At 37.4% G+C, this 24,606-nt stretch overlaps 1 protein-coding gene across 3 annotated transcripts in view; it reads right to left on the bottom strand.

Annotated features, from left to right (window-relative positions):
- The window catches only part of UNC13C (unc-13 homolog C), a 629,711-nt gene that overhangs the window by 83,605 nt on the left and 521,500 nt on the right, over positions 1 to 24,606 (bottom strand). For all 3 annotated transcript variants that reach the window (XM_046009970.1, XM_046009972.1, XM_046009971.1), the window contains 2 exons: positions 8,825 to 8,913; positions 3,738 to 3,887 (listed from right to left, as the gene is read on the bottom strand). In XM_046009970.1, the coding sequence (XP_045865926.1) occupies positions 3,738 to 3,887; positions 8,825 to 8,913 (239 nt within the window). The remainder of the gene's footprint in view (positions 1 to 3,737; positions 3,888 to 8,824; positions 8,914 to 24,606) is intronic.

The raw sequence follows: 24,606 nt of genomic DNA, 5'->3' as shown, positions 1-24,606 counted from the left end.
CAAAACGAATCTGCCAGTTTTGTAGCAGACGTTGTCACTTCCATTTTCAAAAGGTCTGAGTTTAAGAATTGACCTTGTTTTTATGGTCCGCTCATATACTTGGCATGCCAGCTAACTCGGCTGAGAGTGGTATTGAATGAACAGGTATAAAATCCTTGACCTGTTTGCAGCTCTGCATGGGATTTCTGCCAGCTGGTCAAAGAGTTTACAGCTTGCTTTATAGAGTGGGGAGGTCTTGGTGAAGAAATGGAAACAAAAAGAAATAAGACTTATATTTAGAGAACCTGTACATTTCTAACACAATACGATTTCTAAAGGGATTTTTCTCAAAGCTACCTTGAAGACTCCCAGCCCTTTATTATTCATTTTAAATGAACAAACAGGAGATCTAGCAACTGCTTCCTTAATTTAGTCAGTTAACCAACAGCATAAGGCAAGCTGAAAATCCTGTATTTTGGAGACAGAGTTATCTAGATTGGTTGACCATACACCAATCAACCAGACAATTTTCAAATGCCATGCATACCAGCTGGCAATAGGAATTTGCTGTCAAACAGTTGATCAGATTTTTATGAAAACCATATCCAGATGTTCTTGCTCCTCCGAAATCCCTGTCCCTCATTTCCATGCCTCTAACTCCTATCCACCTGGAAAGATCCAACCAAATGGAATATCTATCGATGATCTGAACAAGGAATTAAAACTTACACCTTATTGTGTTTATTTTTCCAGTCTCACTCGTTGGTTCTTTGAGAACAGAATTAATATCGGACTTTTGAAAATCTCCCCTAACTGCAGAGGACATGAACAGATATTTTTGTAGAGAAGACATCCAGATGGCCAACAGACACATGAAAAAGTGCTCCACATCACTCAGCATCAGGGAAATACAAATCAAAACCACAATGAGATACCACCTCACACCAGTCAGAAGGCTAAAATTAACAAGTCAGGAAATGACAGATGCTGGTGAGGATGCGGAGATAGGGGAAACCTCCTACACTGTTGGTGGGAATGCAAATTGGTGCAACCACTCTGGAAAATAGCATGGAGGTTCCTCAAAATGTTGAAAATAGAACTACCCTATGACCCAGCAATTGCACTACTGGGTATTTACCCTAAGGATACAAACGTAGTGATCTGAAGGGGCACGTGCACCCAAATGTTTATAGCAGCAATGTCCGCAATAGCCAAACTATGGAAAGAACCTAGATGTCCATCAACAAATGAATGGATAAAGATGTGGTATATATGTACAATGGAATACTATGCAGCCATCAAAAGAAATGAAATCTTGCCATTTGTGACGACATGGATGGAACTAGAGGGTATCATGCTTAGTGAAATAAGTTAATCGGAGAAAGACAACTATCATATGATCTCCCTGATATGAGGACATGGAGATGCAACATGGGGGGTTAGGGGGATAGGAGAAGAATAAATGAAACAAGATGGGATTGGGAGGGAGACAAACCATAAGTGACTCTTAATCTCACAAAACAAACTGAGGGTTGCTGGGGGGCCGGGGGGGAGGGAGAGGGTGGTGGGGTTATGGACATTGGGGAGAGTATGTGCTATGGTGAGTGCTATGAAGTGTGTAAACCTGGCGATTCACAGACCTGTACCCCTGATAAAAATACATTATATGTTTATAAAAAATTTTTTTTAAAAATCTCCCCTAACAAATTGGCTTTAGGGTTACACATTTTTTATTAGCTCTGAGAATTTCTTCAACTCTTTATGCCTCATGTCTCTTTCCAAAAATTTTAATCTTTCACAAATGTTTAAAGCTCAAGGTTTTTTTTGTATCTTTATATACTGTCACTTTCTCCTATGAATTAGAAAAATTTATATAGAAAATGATATAATGATGTATAATTCTAAGTAGAAAATTAAATAAAAATAGAAATAAAATAGAAACAGAAATTAAAATAATTTAAATACGCTGAAAAAAAAAAAGGTCCACTGACTTTATGTATTAGCCCCATTTTACAGATGGTGAAATGGATTCAAGGTCTCTCAGCTAGTAGTTGACAGTATTAGGATAAGTTAGAACTTTCTGTATGTTCTATAATGTTTGGTTACAATATATACAAAAATACATAGTTTTGCTAATGATAAATGACATATCTCCAAACTGCTGGCTGGAGGTCAAAAAAACCAGAAGGCATTCTTCCAGTAGGAATTTTAAGAGAATTGGCACTGTTTTTGTCCTGCTCTCCATTCACTATCACACTCCTGACAAAATGGTGGTCTGTTTGTATGATCTGATTCCATAATGGCCAGAGAAAACATCTAATACGATAAAAACCTGAAGGGATTGTGTAGCATATTAGATGGTAAAAGTATGCATTAAGAAACTAAGGAAGGGAAGAAGGCTTTCTGAGTTTCTGTCCTTTCTTCTACATCACTTGCCTACCTCCCTTCTGCTAAGCTATCTCCTAGATATTTTCTCATGAAAAACAGAAAACTTAATTTGTCTACCAAATATTAACATTAAAGTCATAAGAACATTAGTCTTGCTTATGCAGTAAGACTATAAGGAAAGGGAAATTGAATTAAAATGTTAATTATAGAATAGGTCCTCCTTAATAATTCTTTCTTTGTTGTCTTTTTCTTTAAAGAAAGGTACTGTATCCTTATTTATCTTGGTCCCTTTGGTATGAATTAATTTGCTGAAACAATATTAAATGAGGTAACATGTGCAAACTACCATGTATAACACTGGTCCCTTGGTAGGCTTTTGAATTTTTTTTTTTTACTTTTCTACCCTCAGTCTGGTGCTAAGTTATCCCTGTTTAAGAAAACATGTCTCCTGTGGACTCTGAGAAACAAACTGAGGGTTTTGGAGGGGCGGGGGTTGGGAGGATGGGTGAGCCTGGTGGCAGGTATTAAGGACGGCACATATTGCATGGAGCACTGGGTGTGGTGCATACACAATGAATTTTGGAACACCGAAAAAATTAAATTTTAAAAAAATCTTAAAAAAAAAAAGAAAGAAAACATGTCTCTGATTGTTTTACATCATTGGTTCCCAATTGTGGACACATTTTAAAATATACGTGCCTAGACCCTACTCCAAACTGATCAAATTAGAGCTACTAAGAGTAGGGACTTAGTAGAAGCATTAAAAAACAAGAGTTTTTCGTTAAGAACACTGTCCTAGTTGGTCACAAAGGCCTGCTTTTCCACCACTATGAGACCATCATTTCCATCACTCAGGGACTTTGACTCTCTTTTTCATCACTACCTAGGGCCTAGAATAAAATTTGATAAAGATAGGTACTTAATAAGTTATTGAAGGTTGAGTCAGGCACTCAACTTGTCTCTGAACTGAATTAATTCTAGTCGTATTTGTGCTATTCTCTTCTTCGGGTTTGTGACATGAAATCAGACATTCTGGACTTAACCCAGTCTTTTTGGACGTCCAAGAGGATGCGAAACAATGTCTTATCTGAGGAGCATCAAATCTTAACGCTCCTTTCCCTCAGAACACCAAACTCCTTGGTTACCAGTATTTATTTCCTCTCCATTTTTTTCCTTTCCTGCACAAAGTCATTCCCACTTTTTTCCCATCAGGTCATAAACTAGAAGTCTTTTCCTTTTTAATGAATTATTATATTTCTGTAGAAAACTTTTTAAAACTGTCTTATGTAGAGGAAAACAACTTTTTCCTTAACCCCACATCAATCAAATTTAGGGTAGTGGTCAAAGAGAAAACCAGGTGGAAGACTTACGTTTTGTCCAAGAAGTCCATGAGGGGTCTTAATACGATCTCTGCATTCATTGCTGCACTGTTCTTATTGGAGGCAGTATTTCCATTTGTTCTCATTTGGTTTAGTTCAAAACTCATCTGTCTTATACACTCTTCAATGATAAGCTGGAAACTAAAAATAAGGAATATAAATTCTGAAATAAAAGCAAGCATTTATGACTTCATTGTCTATGTCAGTTTAATTCAACTCTGAGGAGTCTGATTGGCTTTAAATGGTGTGAATTCCCTTGCTGCTTAGTCTTCAGACTTCTGGTTCAGCTGCAAAAAATTTTGCTGGAGGAAAGCTCACTTGGGACCCATATATATAAAGCAGATAAAAGGAATGCTCTTTGGGTTGAATTAATTCGAGTGGAGGTTCATGTGGCCCCCATGTCTCACAGTAATAGTTGAGATGTTCCTCTGAGCATTGTTTGGGAAAATGACAGCTTTTGAAAGATTCTTGGCATGTAGGTACACCTTCTTCACTTGGCATCTGGGACTCCATACCCTCTTGGCTTCCCTCTAACCTCATTGGCTATGCTTCTTTCTCTATTACTTGACCTCTAACAATTAGAGTTGGGTGGCCAGACTTCGCAAATGAAAAGTCAGGATACCCACGTAATTTGAATTTCAGATAATGAATTATTCCTTAGTACAAGTATTCCCCAAGCAATATTTCAGACATATGTATACTAAATATATCCACTGTTTATCTGATATTCAAATTTAATTGTGTATAGCCTATATTTTATCTGGCAACCCTACACTGTAATCCTCTATGCTTGATAATTGGATCACTCCATTTCTCCATCAAATAGAGGTTGTTTTTTTTGTTTTGTTTTTGCAACTGTATCTAGTTTCATGGCTTTCACACCATCAATATACTGGTAATTCCAAAACACATCAGCAGACCTGACTTCTAATGTGAGCTTCATGCCTACAAAAACTGTCCACTTAGAAGTCTAATGAGTTCTCTCATACCCAATATCCACTAGCAAATCATTATAAAGTATCCTAAATCTTAGTGTTCTTAGAATTACCTCATGGCCACTATTATGTTCCCTCCTCCATGAAATTTCTCATGGGTCTCTTGACCTCAGTTATTTTAGGTATATGCCCAATGTGAGGTCTTTAGAGAGGTCTTTTTGAACTCAATCTGAAATGACATTTCTATCATTCACCATTCCCTTGCAGTTCTTTTTTTTTGTTCTTAATTGCATATACACACACAAACACACATATATAGTAATTATTTGACACATTGCATATTCTTTATTCTTTATTTGTTCATTGCCTGTTGCCCAAATAGAATGTAAACTTCATGAGGGCAGGGACTTTTTTTTTTTTTTTTCCTTCTTTTAGTGCTATATAGGCACACCATGGAACAAGATGAACAAAGAGGTTGCTCCGGAAAAAAATGGTTGAAGGTATCAAGGACTCTCCTCCTTCCACCCACTTTTATTACCTCACCACTCTGAGAATCTAAATCACTCTGTGAAGAGTAATCTTTAGCATTATTTTTCATCCTTTATATCCCTTACAAAAGTAACTGACACAAAGTAAGCGATTTAAATAATGGAGACTCATCATCGCCACCATTCCTCTATTTTGTCTGTCACCTTCATATTTCCAACAAGAGGAGTAATTATAACAGATATACAGGCAGGCAGGAAAAAAAAAACGTTTAGGAGAATGGGGATAAATGAAAACTTGGGAAATAATCCTGTCACTAGAATGTTGATGATTAAAAGGGAAGAGTCCATCTTATAAAGTACTGCAATCAAGTCTGTCCCTTTCTTCTTTCTCCACACACAAAGGTTATAGGGTTCATATTATTTGACAAGTATCCAACTGTACAAATTCCTAAAATTTTATATACAAGTTTAGGAATTTTCACTATATAGTGCTTCCATTATTAAGTAGAAAGAATATAAATATTTATCAATGCATGCATGCATTCTACAAATATTTTTAAAAAATACTATGTCCAAAGGAATCCAGATATGTGAACATTTGGCTTTTATCTGGCGAGGATTGCCTTTGGACTTTTGTCAGGCAGTGGTTATGGAGGAAGGTAGTGTTGGGCATGGTGGAGAAGGTGAGAAATTTGAGTGGTAGTGTGTGTATTTATTGAGGACTGAGGTGGTAAATAATTGGGACAATAGAAAAGAAAGGTACCTAATGTTGGAAAATCTGAACTAATTTGATTCCCACTGGGTCATCAATGATCCTGCTGACTATAGTAATAATAACCTTTGAAATAGCTACTTTCTTTTGCACTGATTCTCAAATCAGTGTATTAGGGTGGAGGATAGACTGAGCAGAAGGTATGACAGCCATGTTACAAAAATGTTTAAATGAGTTCTCCTCCAACATGTGGACTCCCATTGGAAGCCAGCTCTGCGTGTGTGAGATCAGGTATGTAGAGGAAGGGTTATCAGTGTATCAGAGATAATGACATTTTATCTTAGCATTAATTCAGGGTGAATCAATTTTTGGCAAATTTGTCCAAAATACTTTTTCTCTATCCACTTTTTAGTCAGAGAAGTCTTTAGTAATCATCTTGAATAAAAGTGGTACCAGTTAATATTGATGGATTTTGTGAGCACTCATGAAACCAAATACTAAAGGGAAGATTCCTAGGAAATGTTCCTGAATTCTTTATGTAACCCAGCTAGGCCCTGGTACCAAAGGCATCATTAAAAGAAATGCAGTAAACCAAAAGCTAAAGTCCAAAATGTAAGCAAAAACCGAAGTGGCACCAGTTTTCAAAAATGTACAAACATCTTTATGAACATCTTTAAGATATCACTGAAATGACATCACTTAGTTTCAGTCACAAGTGGATACCCCGTGAGTGTGTCAAGAACCCAGATACCCAGGTTTCAGATGTGTGATTTGGGTCTGCGCTGGCTCTCCTGTGATGTGAAATTATCCTCTCAGCAACATACACTAGAATTATTTAATTGTGGGTTTTAAGAACACCAGATAAAATAGGTTTGGGACAATTAATTACACACTTAATTTTAAGGCTCTAAGCTTCTAATTAAGACTCTAAAGAGGGTAGATTCAGATTAAAATGATCCAGTTTGTTTTCACAGCATGGTCACCCTGAGCATTACAGACTTGCTACCCACCCTGTGTGTGTGTGTGATGTAGATCTGGGTGGTTGTGTGAGAAATAAATTGATACCAACAGATATATAATAATCATTCTTTTTATAAGAAAAGCAGGACATGTGGGTTGTTTATTGCCCTATTTGCACAAAATATTAAATTCTTTCCTATATTTTAAAAAATAATGAAGTCATAGTACAAGGTAACAAGGAGTTTCAATATCTAGGTTAAAACAGCTGGCTTCATAGGAGGAAAATACCACCAGTGCCCTTCTAAGAGCACCATTTCTTATTTCATAACTGAAGTTTGCTTTAATTTTTAAAATCATAATTCCTATTTCAGCCTTTGTAACCTGAATTCCCTTTCATTAAACAAAACAGAACAAAACAAATTTTTTTAAAAAACTTTTTATTCATAAGGATGACTTGACTATTTACAAAAAGTAATTTGAATATGCTTTTTCTATTTCTATTCTGATTACTATTCTGTTTAGTCATCTTATTTCCCAGGAGGTTCTGAACACCCCTTGCTCTCCCCAATACCTTTTTATTTTCCCTGACTTTGCTAAATAACCTCGATTTTTGCCTTCCCAGCTGAAGACAACAGTCTTTTGCTAACCACATATTAATTCACAATTACAATGAAGACAGGTAAGGCTGAACTGGCTGACCAAAGACCCCATCAACTAAGTGTCACTCGAGTCAGAGTCAATGAGCTCCCATGTCTCTGGGACAATGTCTACATTTCCAACTCCAGGTAAACAGAACCTTCAAATTGCTTATTAACATCTAGGCCAAGTAAGCAGACTTATTCAATTCAGCTAACAACACGAAACAGAAGGCAAAGCAGTCACCCTGCACTCAGTGCACAGGCTATCTCTGGCTCATCACCTGGGAAGGTGGACTGTATAAAGACAATGAACATCCATCTCCCTGATAATAAAGAGAAGGCCAGTATGGGGTTTTTCTTTACTTTGCATCATTGCTATATTTGAAAAACTACATGAGGCTTTTAGTGTCTTTTTCTTTTCAGTCTTTCTGATATAAATGTAGCATATCTAATCAATAAATGTTTATTAAGCATGTATCTTTCCAAAATCCATTAATAAATGATGAGTGGTGTACAAAGAGATAGCCAGCCTTTACCATTAGAGCAATTTTTATAGTGTCACTTGAGAACTGAGCACAGTAAGTCAACATTTATTGAACTAATATTTAAAGCAAATTCTATATGAAATTAGTGAACCTCTCCAAAGATGTGTTTGCTTTTCTGTTTATTTTAACATTTGATGATGATATAATGGCCTTTTCATATAGGACCAAAGTGAAGTTTATCTCAGATTAATTGTTCCTTCTTTAAAGCCACACTGTAGACAAAGTTAATTTTTTAAAAATATGAAAAAAAAATTGCCAATACTCTCCCAGGGGGTAATTACATTAAGATTCCTAAGCCCTAAAACCTAGAACCCTGACTTAATTAGGTTATGGGTTGGATTCAGTTATTTGGAAGTCCAACTACATTGATATAAATGGCCTAAATGCAATTCAGTCTTCTTTGGTATGAAAAGGTTTTCTCTGTGCCTTTCTCCCTCCCTCCCTTTCTTTCAACAGCCAATTGCTAAGCTCTAAATACTAGAATTTCATGTAGGAATGAGGCACGAGGTTTTTGCCCTTAGGAAGTATACCAGTAAAGTCAGGGAGACAGGCAAGTAAACCAGAATTTAAAGCATAGTGTTGTAAGTGCTACCCAACTGAAGGATTACACTGAGTTCTGGGGAACATGTAGCAGACATCAGGTTATTGTGGGGTTGTGAAAGCCTGGTCAGATGAGCTAATGCTTGGATAGATTCTTGAAGTTAAATGGATTTAGCCAGTCAAAGGAGAGAAACAGCATTGAAAGCATGATTACTATTAGCTGAAACCTAACACAGTTGGTTAGTAACTAGGTCACTTACCTTTCACCATAAGTGATGCTGAGCTCATCCAGAACCCCACTGAGTTTAACCTGAAGTTCTTTCAGAATAGTACTAGCTTCAGGATCTAGCTGCAGAGAGACCATAAACAGTATTACTCTGGAGTTCTGAGAAAGCATGCTTTTGTTTCTCCTACAAGTGTTTTGCTTGTTACAAGGCAAACTTCAAACAACAGAACATATATACCTTCTTTCCGTTCCTTTTTTTCAATCTTTGAATTCGAGTGAAAAATTTAGGAAATTTTCAATATATATGAAAAAAAATTGATCGAAATGCATGGCATGCATAGAAATAAGAACTACACAGCAAAGCCGTTGTTGGTTACAGCAATGGGATGCAAGGCAGGACAAGATAACCTCTGGAACACAGTCACTTCATAACTTTTTAAATATATCATATTATACATTAGTCAAATACACATGCTGCTTCAAAGTGTATTTCAATCTTTAATAGCCCTGTAAATACATAGGCCCACTATAAATTTAAAAAACAGAAAAAATAATTTTTGAGTGTTCCATTGTAGCTTATTTGAAGGCATTTTTATATTTGCCTTCAACTATGAAGGCAACTTCATAGTTGTCTAGCTATGTTGTCTAACTATGAAATTAAAAGAATAGGAAAAATAAATTATCCAAGTACTCCAATGTTTCTCTGAAGTGATAGGCCTGAATTTTCTTCCTCGGTGCCAATTTGCAGTTCAGAGTTCAAGATCCAATGTTTCTCATTTTGTTTTCATTTTGCTTTAAGAATTCAAATATTTATAGTTTGAAATTAAACTTTTGAGCAAATTTAGGGTCAAGAGAAAAATAATGAAATCAAGATAACATATCTGCAGCTTACTTTTCCAATGCAAACTTTAAAAGTCACCTATTCTTTTTACTTGGTTTTAGTTCTTTTTTTTTTTAAAGATTTATTTATTTATTTGACAGACAGAGATCACAAGCAGGCAGAGAGGCAGGCAGAGAGAGAGGAGGAAGCAGGCTCCCTGCTGAGCAGAGAGCCCTACATGGGGCTTGATCCCAGGACCCTGGGATCATGACTTGAGCCGAAGGCAGAGGCTTTAACCCACTGAGCCACCCAGGCGCCCCTTGGTTTTAGTTCTTAAAATAATGTTAACTATTACCCAAAAAACCCCCCTATACTATGCATAAACATAAACAAATACATCAATCTACTAACTGACAGAATATTTTTTGTATTAAAGTTCAGGATCAACAGAAACTCTACTAGCACTTTAGAAACTTATTCTGTTCATTAAGTGTGTTTTTGCAAACTAGTTGTCAAAAAAAAGAATGACTTGTAAGAGACGCACTGTCTCAAGTTGATAGGAATTCATGTAAAGCAATCTAGAATATTCTCTGAAATTTAAGCCATCCTTCCTTCCTTTGAATCTTTAGAAATTATTTTCCTGCCAAGGAAAATATATATAATTCTTAAGTATTCTTATACAAACTAGTCTACTATTGAAAAATAGGGATAGGATAAAGCCAACTTTTGGGAGTAGAACAAATTAAAGGAGGACTTAGTATAAACAGGAGAACCTAAGAAAGACAGTAAAACTGCAGGACCCAATAGCAATTTAAACTCCTGGGAACAAGCCCAGGACCAATTAATGTCCCAGTATACACTCGTCATTAAGTACTGTAATCCTCCAGGAGTGTTTTCTAGTACTAAGAAAATGTTAGGAAGAAGTAATATTTATATATCTCAACAAGCTTGTATTAACACAACTAAAAACACTTGAATGGAAATAAAAAACTGCATTTGGCATCTAACTGTTGATTATGTCAGACCAATCCTTGATGTCAGCTTTGACTCAAAATCAGGTGGTTTCCACATTGGTTAGTTTCTGCTGCCCTTATAGAGCTGATGTGATTCTTCTGGACTTTATCTTTTTTCTGTCCCTATCAACAGACAGGGTCCCAGCTCTTACCCACAGACACACAAGCCAGTATAACACATATGAATTTCTCGAGGAGTTGGAAAATTGGAATATCCTTGAGTCTCATACTTTCTGCGAGTTCCATTAAGCTATAACTGGTTGTAAGGTAGTGATTCAGAAAGACCATTAAAGGTACGCACTTTAAAAAGACACTTACAGGCATTTAAAACACAAATTGCCCAATAAACCATAACTCCTTGAACTTCAACCAGGAAGACATTTGTGGATTTTCTGTCCTAATCCTAGGGAATCATGCAGCCTGAATGTTTTTTTCTTATATTGTCTTGCCATTGACCTAATAGCAATTTTAACCTGATTTCATTTGGATAAGATTGTTAGGGAATAAGAATGAGAGAGAAGCCCTTTCATCATTTTCTTCAGGCTCCCCACTCTTTGGTAAGCCACTTGGGGTGACAGATGGTAGTTCCCCACTGACACATCTGCCATCTCCAAGGAAATGGCTATGAGAGTAGAGTTTTCTTTAGGAAATGGGGTTACTTCTTATTTAAAATGTGCACTTAGTTTTCATATTAGTTTGATATATATTGATGGCTTTTTTTCACTTAAGATAATGACTTTAAAGTCATATACAATGGATAGGTAGGTCAGTTGGATGAGATTATGCTATTTTCCCATAAATTATTTTAGTCCACCTTTGGTATTTTGTGAATGGAAATTTCTTATCAAATAATTGTCTGTGGCCTGAAAACCTGAAACTGTCAAATCTATAGCAATTTCAATATTGGATGACAGTTTTCATTTCTTGAGAGAAGCTTAAGTTTCTAAGTAGGTGGAGACAAACACCTCTGTCATGTAACCAGTCAAAAAAAAAAAAAAAAAAAAAGCAAAGTTTTAGTTTTAGTTAAGTACTCGATGTTTATCTGATCCAAATCATACCATTAAACCACTGAAACAGTATTCGGTATTATGAAGCTAAATTGAAGGTCTTTTGTAATAACTGTCATAAATATCATACTCACCAATTATAAAACAATCTCTTTAGGCAGAAAAGTAACCAATTTTTCTTTTTTTTTTTTTTTTTTTTAAAGATTTTATTTATTTACTTGACAGAGAGAGATCACAAGCAGACAGAGAGGCAGGCAGAGAGAGAGAGAGGGAAGCAGGCTCGCTGCTGAGCAGAGAGCCCGATGCGGGACTCGATCCCAGGACCCTGAGATCATGACCTGAGCCGAAGGCAGCAGCTTAACCCACTGAGCCACCCAGGCGCCCCAGTAACCAATTTTTCAATTCTGCATTTCTTTATGTGCCTGTATTGGAGAAATTTTCCTTGCTACTACAAACTTCCTAAAGTTTGTGAAGAATAATAACTTGGGCTGTCAGGCTTTATTGCCTAAATTACCAACAGCTTGTTTTACAAATTATTGGCTACTTTGAAAAGGTAAAAGACTACCTTATTTTTTTTCCTCCAAGATTTAAAACTTAGCCAGTTTCTAACTGTAATATGGTATCAAATAACAAAATTAACTTGCATTTTTGTAGTGTTGTTTAATTATTAAAAGCAAACAAACAAACAAACAAACCACCAAAACACAAAAAAACAAAGAAACCAAACATTCAAAGTAACAGTTATTTACTGTCCACAGAAACCTGGCAAGACAGAAAGGGTGGCAAGACACATTCAGGACACTAAATGAGAAGAACATGCAGGCAAGAATACTTAATCCTGCAAGGCTGACATTCAAAATGGATGGAGAGAAAAAGAGCTTCCAAGACTGGCCAGGTTCAAAAGAGTATGTGACCACCACACTGTCACTACAATAAATATTAAGGGGGGTGTGGTTTATAAAAGAAGAAAGAATGCAAGAATGACATAGAACAGAAATTTATGGAGACAAACTATAGAAACAAGGACTTCACAGGCAACATGATGTCAATAAAAACGTATTTTCCAATAGTCACTCTCAATGTGAATGGCCTAAATGCTCCCATAAAATGACACAGGATTGCAGATTGAATGAAAAAACAGGACCCATCCATATGCTGTCTACAAGAGAACCATCTGGAACCTAAAGATACAACCAGACTGAAAGTGAAGGGATGGAGAAGCATCTTTCATGCCAACAGGCCTCAAAAGAAAGCTGGGGTAGCGATTCTCATATCAGATAAATTAATTTCAAACTAAAGACTATAGTCAGAAATAAGGAAGGACACTACATCATTCTTAAAGAGTCTGTCCACCAAGAAGATCTAACAGTTGTAAATATTTATGCTCCCAATATGGGAGCAGCCAACTGCATAAGCCAACTGTTAATCAGGATAAGGAGTCATATTGATATGATACATTAATAGTAGGGGATCTTAACACATCACTCTCAGTAATAGATCATCCAAGCAGAAAATCAATAATTAAAACAGAGCATTGAATGACACATTGGACCAGATGGACCTTATAGATATATACAGAGCATTCCATCCTAAAACAACAGAACACTCATTCTTCTCAAGCATACGTGGAATTTCCTCCAGAATAGACCACATACTGGGTCACAAATCAGGGCTCCAATGCCAAAAGATTGGGATTATTCCCTGCATATTCTCAGACCACAATGCTTTGAAACTGAACTCAGCCACAAGAAAAAGTTTGGAAGGAATTCAAACACTTGGAAGCTAAAGACCACCCTGCTTAAGAATGTTTGGATCAACCAAGAAATCAAAGAAGAACTTAAACAATTCATGGAAACCAATGAGAATGAAGACACATTGGTCCAAAACCTATGGGTTATGGCAAAGGTGGTCCTAAGGGGAAAATACATAGCCATCCAAGCCTCACTCAAAAAAATTGAAAAGTCCAGAATACACCAGCTCTCTTTACACCATAAAGAACTGGAAAGTCAATAACAAATTAAGCCAACCCCACACACAAGAAGGGGAATAATCAAGATCAGAGCAGAGATCAATGAGTTAGAAACTAGAGATGCAGTAGAACACATCAATGAAACTAGAAGTTGGTTTTTGAAAGAATCAATCAGATTGATAAACCACTGGCCAAACTAACTCAAAAGAAAATAGAGAGGACCCAAATTAATAAAATTATGAATGAAAAGGGAGAGATCACGACTAACGCCAAGGAAATAGAAACAATCATCAGAAATAATTATCAACAGTTATATGTCAATAAGTTAAGCAACCTCGAAGAAATGGATGCATTCCTGGAAACCTATAAACTTCCGAAATTGAATCACGAAGAAACTGACAACTTGAATGGACCAATATCTAGTAACAAGATTGAAGCAGTGATCAAAAGCCTCCCAAAAAACAAGAGCCCAGGACCTGACAGATTCCCTAGAGAATTCGACAAACATTCAAAGAAGAAATAATACCTATTTTCCTGAAGCTGTTTCAAAAAATTAAAGCACAAGGAAAACTTCCAGACTCTTTCTATCAAGCCAGCATTAACCTGATCTCCAAACCAGGCAAAGACTCCACCAAAAAGAATTTCAGACCAATATCCCTGATGAATATGGATGCCAAGATTCTCAACAAGATCCTAGCTAATAGGATCCAACAGTACATTAAAAAGATTATCTACGATGACCAGGTGGGATTGATCCCTGGGATGCAAGGGCGGTTCAACATTCGCAAATCCATCAATGTGATAGAACAAATCAATAAGAGAAGAGAGAAGAACCACAAGGTCCTCTCAATTGATGCAGAAAAAGCATTTGACAAAATCCAACATCTGTTCCTGATTAAAACCCTTCGAAGTATAGGGATAGAGGGAACATTCCTCAACTTCTTAAAATCTACCTACGAAAAACCCACAGCAAATATCATTCTCAACGGGGAAAAGCTGACAGCCTTCCCTTTGAGATCAGGAACATGACAGGATGTCCACTCTCGCCATTGTTGTTCAACATAGTACTAGAAGTCCTAGCAATAGCAATCAGACAACAAAAAGAAATAAAAGGTATTCAAATTGGCAAAGAAGAAGTCAAACTCTGTCTTCACAGATGACATATGGAAAACCCAAAAGACTCCACCCCCAAACTACTAGAACTCATATAGCAATTCAGTAAAATGGCAGGATAGAAAATCAATGTACAAAAATCAGTTGCTTTCTTATATACTAACAATGAAAATACAGAAAGGAAAATTAGAGAATCAATTCCATTTACTATAGCACCAAGAACCATAAGATACCCAGGAATAAACCTAACCAAAGGGGTAAAAGCTCTGTACTCAAGGAACTACAGAACACTCTTGAAAAAAATTGAAGAAGACCCAAAAAAGATGGAAGAGCATTCCATGCTCATGGATCGGAAGAATAAACATTGTTAAAATGCCTATACTGCTTAGAACAATCTATACTTTCAATGTCATCCCGATTAAAATTCCACCAGTATTCTTCAAAGAGCTGGAATAAACAATCCTAAAATCTGTATGGAACTAAAAGAGACCCCGAATTGCTAAGGAAATGTTGAAAAAGAAAAACAAAACTCGGGGCACCACGTTGCCTGATTTCAAGCTTTACTACAAAGCTGTGATCACCAAGACAGCATGGTACTGGCATAAAAACAGACACATAGACCAGTGGAACAAAATAGAGAGCCCAGATATGGACCAGCAACTTTATGGTCAACTAATCTTCGACAAAGCAGGAAAAAATATACAGTGGAAAAAAGACAGTCTCTTCAATAAATGGTGCTGGGAAGATTGGACAGCTACATATAAAAGAATGAAACTCGACCATTCTCTTACACCATACATAAAGATAAACTCAAAATTGATAAAAGTCTCAATGTGAGGCAGGAATCTATCAAAATCTTAGAGGAGAACATAGGCAGTAATCTCTTTGACATTGGCCGCAGCAACTTCTTTCAAGACACGTCTCTCTAATGGCAAAGGAAACAAAAGCGAAAATGAATTTCTGGAACTTCATCAAGATCAAAAGCTTCTGCACATCAAAGGAAACAAAGAGGCAACCCACGGAATGGGAGAAGATATTTGCAAATGACATTACAGACAAAGGGCTGATAACTCAACACTCAAAAAACAGATTATCACATCAAAAAAATGAGCAGAAGACATGAACAGACACTTCTCCAAAGAAGACATACAAATGGCTAACAGACACATGAAAAAATGTTCATCATCATTAGCCATCAGGGAGATTCAAATCAAAACCACATTGAGGTACCACCTTACACCGGTCAGAATGGCCAAAATCAATACGACAGTAAACAACAAGTGTTGGAGAGGATGTGGAGAAAGGGGAACCTTCTTACACTGTTGGTGGGAATGCAAGTTGGTGCAGACACTTTGGAAAAGTGTGGAGATTCCTTAAGAAATTAAAAATAGAGCTACCCTATGACCCTGCCATTGACTACTGGGTATTTACCCCAAAGATACAGATGTAGTGAAAAGAAAGGCCATTTGTACCCCAATGTTCATGGCAGCAATGGCCAGTCACCAAACTGTGGAAAGAGCCAAAATGCCCTTGAACAGACAAATGGATAAAGAAGATATGGTCCATGTAAGCAATGGAGTAATATGTATGTATATATATATCAGAGTACTGTGATGGAGATCAGAAATGAAGAATACCCAAATGTTTTATCAACATGGATGGGACTGGAGGAGATCATGCTGAGTGAAATAAGTCAAGCAGAGAGAGTCAATTATCATATGGTTTCACTTACTTGTGGAGTATAAGGAATAACACAGAGGACATGGGGAGATGGAGAGGAGAAGTGAGTTGGGGGAAATCAGAGGGGGAGATGAAACATGAGAGACTGTGAACTCTGAGAAACAAACTGAGGGTTTTGGAGAGGAGGTGAGTGGGGGGGGTGGATGAACCTGGTGGTGGGTATTAAGGAGGGCACATATTGCATGGAGCACTGGGTGTGGTGCATAAACAATTTTAAAAAAGTAAAAACAAAACAAAAGTAACAGTTATTAAATTTATTCTAATGAGAAACTAAATTACCATGTGTACCTAAACATCTTCCCTGGCGTAAAAAAAAAAAAAAAAAAAGAAGCTCCACATTGAAAATTTAACAATACAAAGTCAAAATGTGAATTTACAGTAAAACTTTCAAAACAGATCTTAACCATATTCCTTGAAGGGTTTTAGAATCCCCAAATCAAGGCTGGTAACATGCGGGTAACACCACTGAGCTGTGATAATATAAATTACTTGTCTGGAAGAGATAGCCAGCATGCAAGTTATCTTTTAAGTTCTTTTTCCTTAAGGCCTACTTTTTTTCCTTTAAAAGACAATTTACCTATCACCTCAATTTGCCCTCCTCCCCATGTTTCTGGCCCCACACAATTAGGAGCTCTAACTTCTGCACCAACTGTGCTGTTGACTACAATGTTTTATACGACTCTCTTTTAATTGTTCTCTTTTTAATCTCTTCCACTGAAATCTATCTTCCTTAACTGTCCATCCTGGGTGTCTGTCCCGGGATGCCCAGGCATTCATCAAATATTTGAGGAAGGAGGTGAGGGCCGAAAGAAGCATGAAAATTTCCCCTCAAAAGAAATCCTGATATCCAGAGTGCTCCTTCTTGGAGTGATAATTTGCATTGACTATTAATAGAATATTTTTGCATTTGAAATGTTTCATTCCTTAGCAACCATATATTCTGGAGTTACAAACTCAGTCCTGATTTCAAATTTTTCTCTCATTGTCAGACCAAGTCAGATTATGTCTTGATACTCAGCTGGTTCTAAAAATATTGTTACCATAACCACTCTGCATGTTTTGTTGTTTGTTCATATTTTACCAGCATGAATTCTCTCCCTAAGGGATGAGAAGGGAGTAAATGTTGTTTCACCCTCTTAAAATAGCAACTGTATATCCAACCATCAAACTCTTGCTAGAGATGTAACTAGTCAGTTGGAAACAGGCATTTAAACTCTTTCTAAAGCTCAATACAAACTCTTGAAAAATAAACTCTTTGTGGGAAGATATTTTGTGTGGATTTGATTCCTTTTCTCTATTGTACATTACTATCTCATTTCCTTTCTGTTGTTTACAGTTTACTAGGTTATTTTTCCTCCTGTTCAGCTCATCAGTGTTAGAGTTCCCTTATTTGCTTCGCTAAAGCAGTACAGAGCAGGGAGACTAATTACTCCCTGAGCCTCATCTACACAGGGTCTAAAATTTGATCATCAGACTGACAGATTTTACACCCTGAAGATTTTTGCAGAAAAATCCTTTAATAAGTGCAAATTTCATAACTCTTTCTATGAAAAAGAAAGTCTCATTTCCAAGAAAAACACTGTTCAACTTGAGCTCTTGGCTCCTCCTGTTGCATTTGTTCCATCAAATATCCCCTTCTATTTTCCATCCCTCTATCATTACCTCTGTGACCACATCCTGTAAGTGTGCTCAAACAGTATTTTGTTAAAATAAAAAAATAGGACAATTTAAAAAATAAAACCCTAACTTATTTTATACTATCTTCTCATCAACATCTTGCTAGTAATTTTTTTTCTTCTCTTGACCAAACTGTTCAGTCTCCTTATTTCTTAAATATTTAACTATGCTAGTGCAATTTCTGCTGAGTACAACACTGAAAATGTTCACATACAGATCACCAGTGATCTCTTAACTGTGATCTCCAGTGACTTTATTCAACCCACTCATGCTGCATTCACTTTTGCTTTCTCAAGCTCTTTATTCCTTGCTTCTGTAGAGACTACCTTCTCCTAACTCTATTTTTCTGCCTATCATTTGTCTCTGACTTCCATTCTTCTCTGTACTCCTTAGATATCAATATTTTCCCTTCCTCATCTACTTTTTTTTTACTCTATTCTCTCTTCTTGAGCAATCACACCCATGCTTATGTCTTTAACTCCCACCCCTGTGTTAGCAACCCCTTGAATCTGTATCCACAGCTTTAACAGGGATCTGAGCATCATATCTATATTTTCCCATGCCTATCGACCTTTTCTACATGGATGACCTAAATGCCAACATATCAAAAAGTGAACTTATTACCTGCCCATCCTTAACTTACGTCTCTGACTTGATTGATAGCATACAGTTGTTTAAGGCAGAAATCTGAAAATCATCTTTGACTTCTCTTTGCCTTCTACCTTCCACATTCACTTGGATACCAAATATGATAATATCTATGAAACATTTTCTCTGTCCTCTCCACTTCAATTTCTGATGCAGAATTTTTCTCATCTAGATTATAATGCAATTATCTCAAAATTGTGTTCTTTTTTCCTTTTTTATTCTATTCTCCTAACTATACCTAGAATTGTTTTAATGAAGGCTAACCCTGCTACCTCACCAGTTGGCTTTCAACAAAGGAAGTGCTTCAAACAACTTATTATAATCTTATCTGGGCTGTGCTTTTTTTTTTTTTTTAATATAACTTCTCTCCAACCCTTCTATGTGATCAGAATTTATCCATCCTAAAATGGCCAGCTCAACTTACAATATATGATTGAGGCATCACTGAACATTCCCTAGTGAATCCAGCTGGAAATTGCTCTCCTTGAAATGCCCTAAATCACTTTGTACAGGTATGGCATTCAGCATGGGTCCTATGGTATGTTGTCTGAAATTTAAAAACGTACATGGTCTTCTGTATTTAAAAAAAAGAAATGTGTCCTAGCTCCACCCATGCTACCTTTTTTTCCTTTTTTCCTTTTTTATTCCTCCTAGAAGAGACCCTCCCCAAGAACTTACAAAACAAGACCATTTTAAGAGATAGACTATGACATTTTCTTTATGTCATTCAGGTTTGCATGAACTGTTGTGGTAGAGTATCAGTTATATAAATTAATGCTTCTAACTTCTGGTTTCAAAAGTTGAACATCAGTAGCTGTCTCTCATCCTAATTAAAGCGAGTATACAGTAAATCCAACTGTCACTGTGCTTCAAATCAACTAAATGCCTTTGAGATATGTTAAGGTAGGTTCTTCAGCCTAGACAACTGAAGGGGGAAAAAATGCCTTTCCTTTTTGTCTGTACTTGGGAAAAAATGATACCTTCAAACCTTGTATGAGCAACATGACATTCGTTTCTCTTAACTGAAAGGTTTTTTTTTCTGTCTTACCTATAGACTATACCTCTACTCTATGGATTGCTAACAAGATTGTCCTTATAACCACAGAATTTTAGAATTAGAATGAATTCCAGAAACCATACAGTACCACTCCTCATTTTTACAAGCAGGAAAACTGAGGCAATGTGCCATGCTCCCTGACGTATCTAGTGGGGCACATAAGGATTGAGAAGCAGAAGTCTAAGAAGCTTTTTTTTTTTTTTTTTTTAAGGCAGTCTCTTCTGAAAACCCTCATTAAAAAAATAAGGAAGTATAAAAACTGGACTGAGAAGGAACTTCGGGCTTATTAGCTCCGTCTATTGGCTGACTAACTATGAAACCGGACAGAGTAGGATTCAGTCAGGGGTAGAAGAAACAAGGCACAGAACTGATGTTTAGGAATCATTCTGTTAAAAGCTGCCTTTATACCCTGTCTCACTCTGCCTTCCCTGTTCTGCTGTTCGCATTACTGCATCCATCCACTGTTAGGTGATGTGAATGTGGTCTGTTCAGTGAACTGGACTGAGTACCTGTTGACCATTAATCGGTGGGGACACAATTCCCTCAGCCATTTGCATGAGGTGCCGGAGGGCCCCCCAAGCAACTACAAGAAGAGAGGGGGACTGGCTGGGTTAGAGAGGTGAGCTTGTCTAGTTTGCATGGATCGATGGTTTGTGAAGGCAGACAATCCCAATAGGACAGCATCACAAGACAATAAAATAGGCCTGTTATAGAAAATGGCAGTTAAAATTTTATTATTATTATTATTTTTTTTTTTTTTTTTTTGCCTCCCTCCTAGCTGTGGCTGGAATTCTCTTTCAAATTTTCTTAAGGTTCAGAGACAGGTGAGTTTAAAAAGAGACCCGCTGGCACAAGAGTGACCCTGTGCTCTCCCGCGAATGCTCTGGGGAACAAGGGTGACCAGCAGCACCTGCTTCAGTCTGTACTTCATCGTGACCTGCGTCACCCGCCCAGAAACTCTTCAACCTCCTAGAGAGCGCCTTTCCTTAATCTCACAAGCGTAGCACCTAGCTGAACTTTCCGTGGTAGAGGCACTACATTCTTAATCATATTTATTAAATCACCTCTATGCGATTTGCCCTTCTGGCCCTCATTATTCTTTTAATTTTCTTTTCTTTTTTTTTTTTTTTTTAAAGATTTTTATTTATTTATTTGACAGCGAGAGAGAGAGATCACAGGTAGGCAGAGAGGCAGGCAGAGAGAGAGGGAAGCAGGCTCCCCGCTGAGCAGAGAGCCCGATGCGGGACTCGATCCCAGGACCCTGAGATCATGACCCGAGCCGAACTCTGAGGAGAAGGAAACCCCGTAAGAGCTGAATGCTGTTGGAATGAAAGGCCACAGCCTCAAACGCTCACGTCTCCTTGTTATCTGCTGTCATAAATCTAAAAATAGCTGCTTGCTCTTACTGAATTCAGCCAGAGGACAGCCCGCCTTTGCACTCTGTGTACACATTAAGAGGTTAGAGGTTTCAGTTTAGTTTTCGAATTGTTGCAGGGTGAGATATAACAGTGACAACTTGCATTTAAAAAGTATTTTTAAATTTAGAAAGTGTTGGGCTGGGGAGTGGTGGGGGGAGGTGAGGGGGTCTCCAACTCCCAAACTTTATTACTTTAATTGTTCTGACTCCATTAATAAACTCCCATCTCAACTCCTGCTGCCCTACGGATTTGGTAAATATAACTGGCAACAACAGATTCTTCTATAAAATAGGAAAAAAAAATTGCAAATTGTTTTAGGAAACAATTTTAGAACTAAAAGGAAGCTACAACTAGTTTACATTGTCTATTTTCTTATCTAAGACATTTGATGCGTATGTTACAATTTGCTTTGTAATTGCTGGGAAAGATGAAAATAGTAGATTGATTCTCATTAATGTATTAACTAGTGAGTCATATCACTATTTACACTAAGAAAAGGTGAGACAGATCAGAAACTTGAACATAAAGCTTAGCCTCCATATAACATCACCACCTTTTGATAAGATTATATGTAAAATGTAAGCATAAAGTCTAAAATGTTAAAGAAAAATTCTGAATGTTCATTTATCACTCCCAATTGGTCACCTGTATTTATGGATTACTGCATGCCCTAATACAATAGGATATTTGCTTGTATGACTGCATGCTGTCTCAAGGCCCATTCAAACATATGGAATCATTTGTGTCCTCAAGATTCAAAACATTAAGTAGATCAGTCAAATATGTTGCCCATATTAGGCAAAGGGGCACTCAGAGCCATTTCCTAATTACTGGGTAGCTGTTCTGAAAGCAAAGAGAGGTAATTCTCAAAATGTGGTCCCCTGAGCAGTAGATCGGGGTCAGCTGGGAATTTGTTGGGAAAGCACATGATCAGGCCCACCCAACCTACAGAATCAAAAAGTCCAGGGATGGAGCTCAGCAATGTGTGTTTTAATCAGCAACCCACGCAGTTCTGATGCATACTGAAGTTCAAGAACTATCAGCGTAAAGTATTATTTCCTTTAAAACAGTGCTCTTTCAATCCCCCTGTTGCTAGCAAGCATAAAGTTAAAAGGATAATGCTCAGAAAAATATGATAGGGGTTAATTTATGTCCTCTCCAGTGGGGATTTGCTTAGCTGAAGACTAAGTCCTTACAGCTAATAGGTTTCACATACAATGAAATACAATGAATTTCAGTCAGCTACAGGCATACACTTTTGGGTCAGGTGCAGTTTCTAACTCTTCAAGTTCACCGTTAAAACAATGAAAATGGATATAGACAATGCTTTTTTGAAACAAAAGAGTAATTAAATTGCTCATGAAAATATACACGTGTTTAGGATAGGTGGTGTTATGTTCCAGATTCCATGGCCCTGTTCAGGAAAGTCTACCACGGTGAAACGCATCAAGAAATTCAATTATGTTTTTGAGACACAGCAATGAAAATAATATTACCACTGTACCTAATTAGTTTGCTTTGTGGCCAACAGAATTAAGAGAATTTAGGTAAGTGAACAAATGACCTTATTTCCCCTAAATATCTTAATGATGACTAACTTCTAGCATTTGAAATACTGTCAGGAAGTTAGCAGGGTTATGGATAATTATGAATTCTATCATTCAGATGATTGTGCCAATACAATATTGTGAAGGAGTAATGCCTCTTCTGCTTACAGAGCATGGTCATAATTCTTCTAAATCAATTACTACAAGTTCTCCAGAGCTCCATAACGAATACCTACGACTTCCTGAAATGAAATTAAATTTTGGATTATCTGATTTTCTTTTTCATGTACTTATACAAATTAGATTGCAGATCAAGGAAATGCAATGGAGTCCTTTTCAGAGGCTGTAGCAATATATTTTTAAGAAAAAATGAATACAGGTTGTGTATTTATTTGCAGTTGCTCTACACTGAATTATACTAAGTTATACTGAGTTTAATCAGCTATTAAAATAATGTAAACTAGGGGCGCCTGGGTGGCTCAGTGGGTTAAGCCGCTGCCTTCGGCTCAGGTCATGATCTCGGGGTCCTGGGATCGAGTCCCGCATCGGGCTCTCTGCTCAGCAGGGAGCCTGCTTCCCTCTCTCTCTCTCTCTGCCTGCCTCTCTATCTACTTGTGATCTCTCTCTGTCAAATAAATAAATAAAGTCTTTAAAAAAAAATAATGTAAACCAAAGTACATCCATTTTACTTTTAAGGTATTTGAGCTATGTGAGAATGGTAAAATGATCATTCGCCAATAAAGAAAATTATTACCTGGCATCCTGACAGTATTTTTGCCATTACTATGTCTTAAAAGGACTGATAATGCAGTAGGGTGATTGTGGGGCACATAATTTAACTTCCAACACAACATCGGGTATTACTGGAATAACTTCCCGTCCATACCAGGGCTTGGCTACTTCATCTGGTTTAGTTAATGTGTCCCAAAACAATATGCACATGAAAAATCACATGAGATGCTTTATTAAAGAAACACACACACACACACATACACACACACAATAGACTCCAGGCCTCATTTCTAAGATTATATTTGCTTCACGGCCCATGTGACTTATTATGCTTTTTGTGTTCTTTACAGTGATCAGAGTTGTCATGCCAAAACATGCTCCTCATTGTTACACAAGGAAGCGTGTGGGAAAGTCACAGTGGAAGAAAAGAAATTTAGTGGTTTGCTTTTCTCTTTTCTTTTTAAGTAGGGCGTGAGATGAAAGAAGAAAAATATGCCCACATGACATCCAGGATATCACGCATGCAGGTGGCAACAGGATCGGATTAGGACTGCCTGGGGAGCCCCTCACCGGGAAACAGCCTCACCCATAGACTCAGAGTGTGTTAGGCCAACTTGGACTCCAGAAATAGAGGGTTTTTTTTTGTTTTGGTTTGGTTTTTGGTTTTTTTTTTCCCCCTCACCTTAAGAAAAAAAAAAGCGGGGGGGGGGGGGGTTCAACATTATTTGTTTCCAGAGGGAAGCAAGGCTGATCCTATCAGGAGAGAAGAGCTACCCCGACAGTGGAGGTTCAAGCGGCAGAGAGCTACAGCATCAAGCAACCGGGCCTGCGATGGGTGAGCGCTTGGCAGGGGTGGGAGAGGCGAGCCATGCTGCTGTTAGGGGCCAGCGGAGAAACACGTGGCATCCAAAACGGCACTGAGCAAGTACATAAGCAATTAATCGTTTGCTAATTAGACTTTTGCAGCAAGAAGTGCACATCCCAGCACAAGCGGTAGGGGACAAAAACTAAGAAACTCCTAAAAGGAGAAGGAGGCAGGGAAGCTTCCCGCAACACCACCAGTCAAGGTTTTGTA

Source organism: Meles meles, chromosome 6 (genome assembly GCF_922984935.1).
Source record: "Meles meles chromosome 6, mMelMel3.1 paternal haplotype, whole genome shotgun sequence".
NCBI classification, from domain to species: Eukaryota; Metazoa; Chordata; class Mammalia; order Carnivora; family Mustelidae; genus Meles; species Meles meles.
This window is presented reverse-complemented; position numbering and strand designations above follow the sequence as displayed.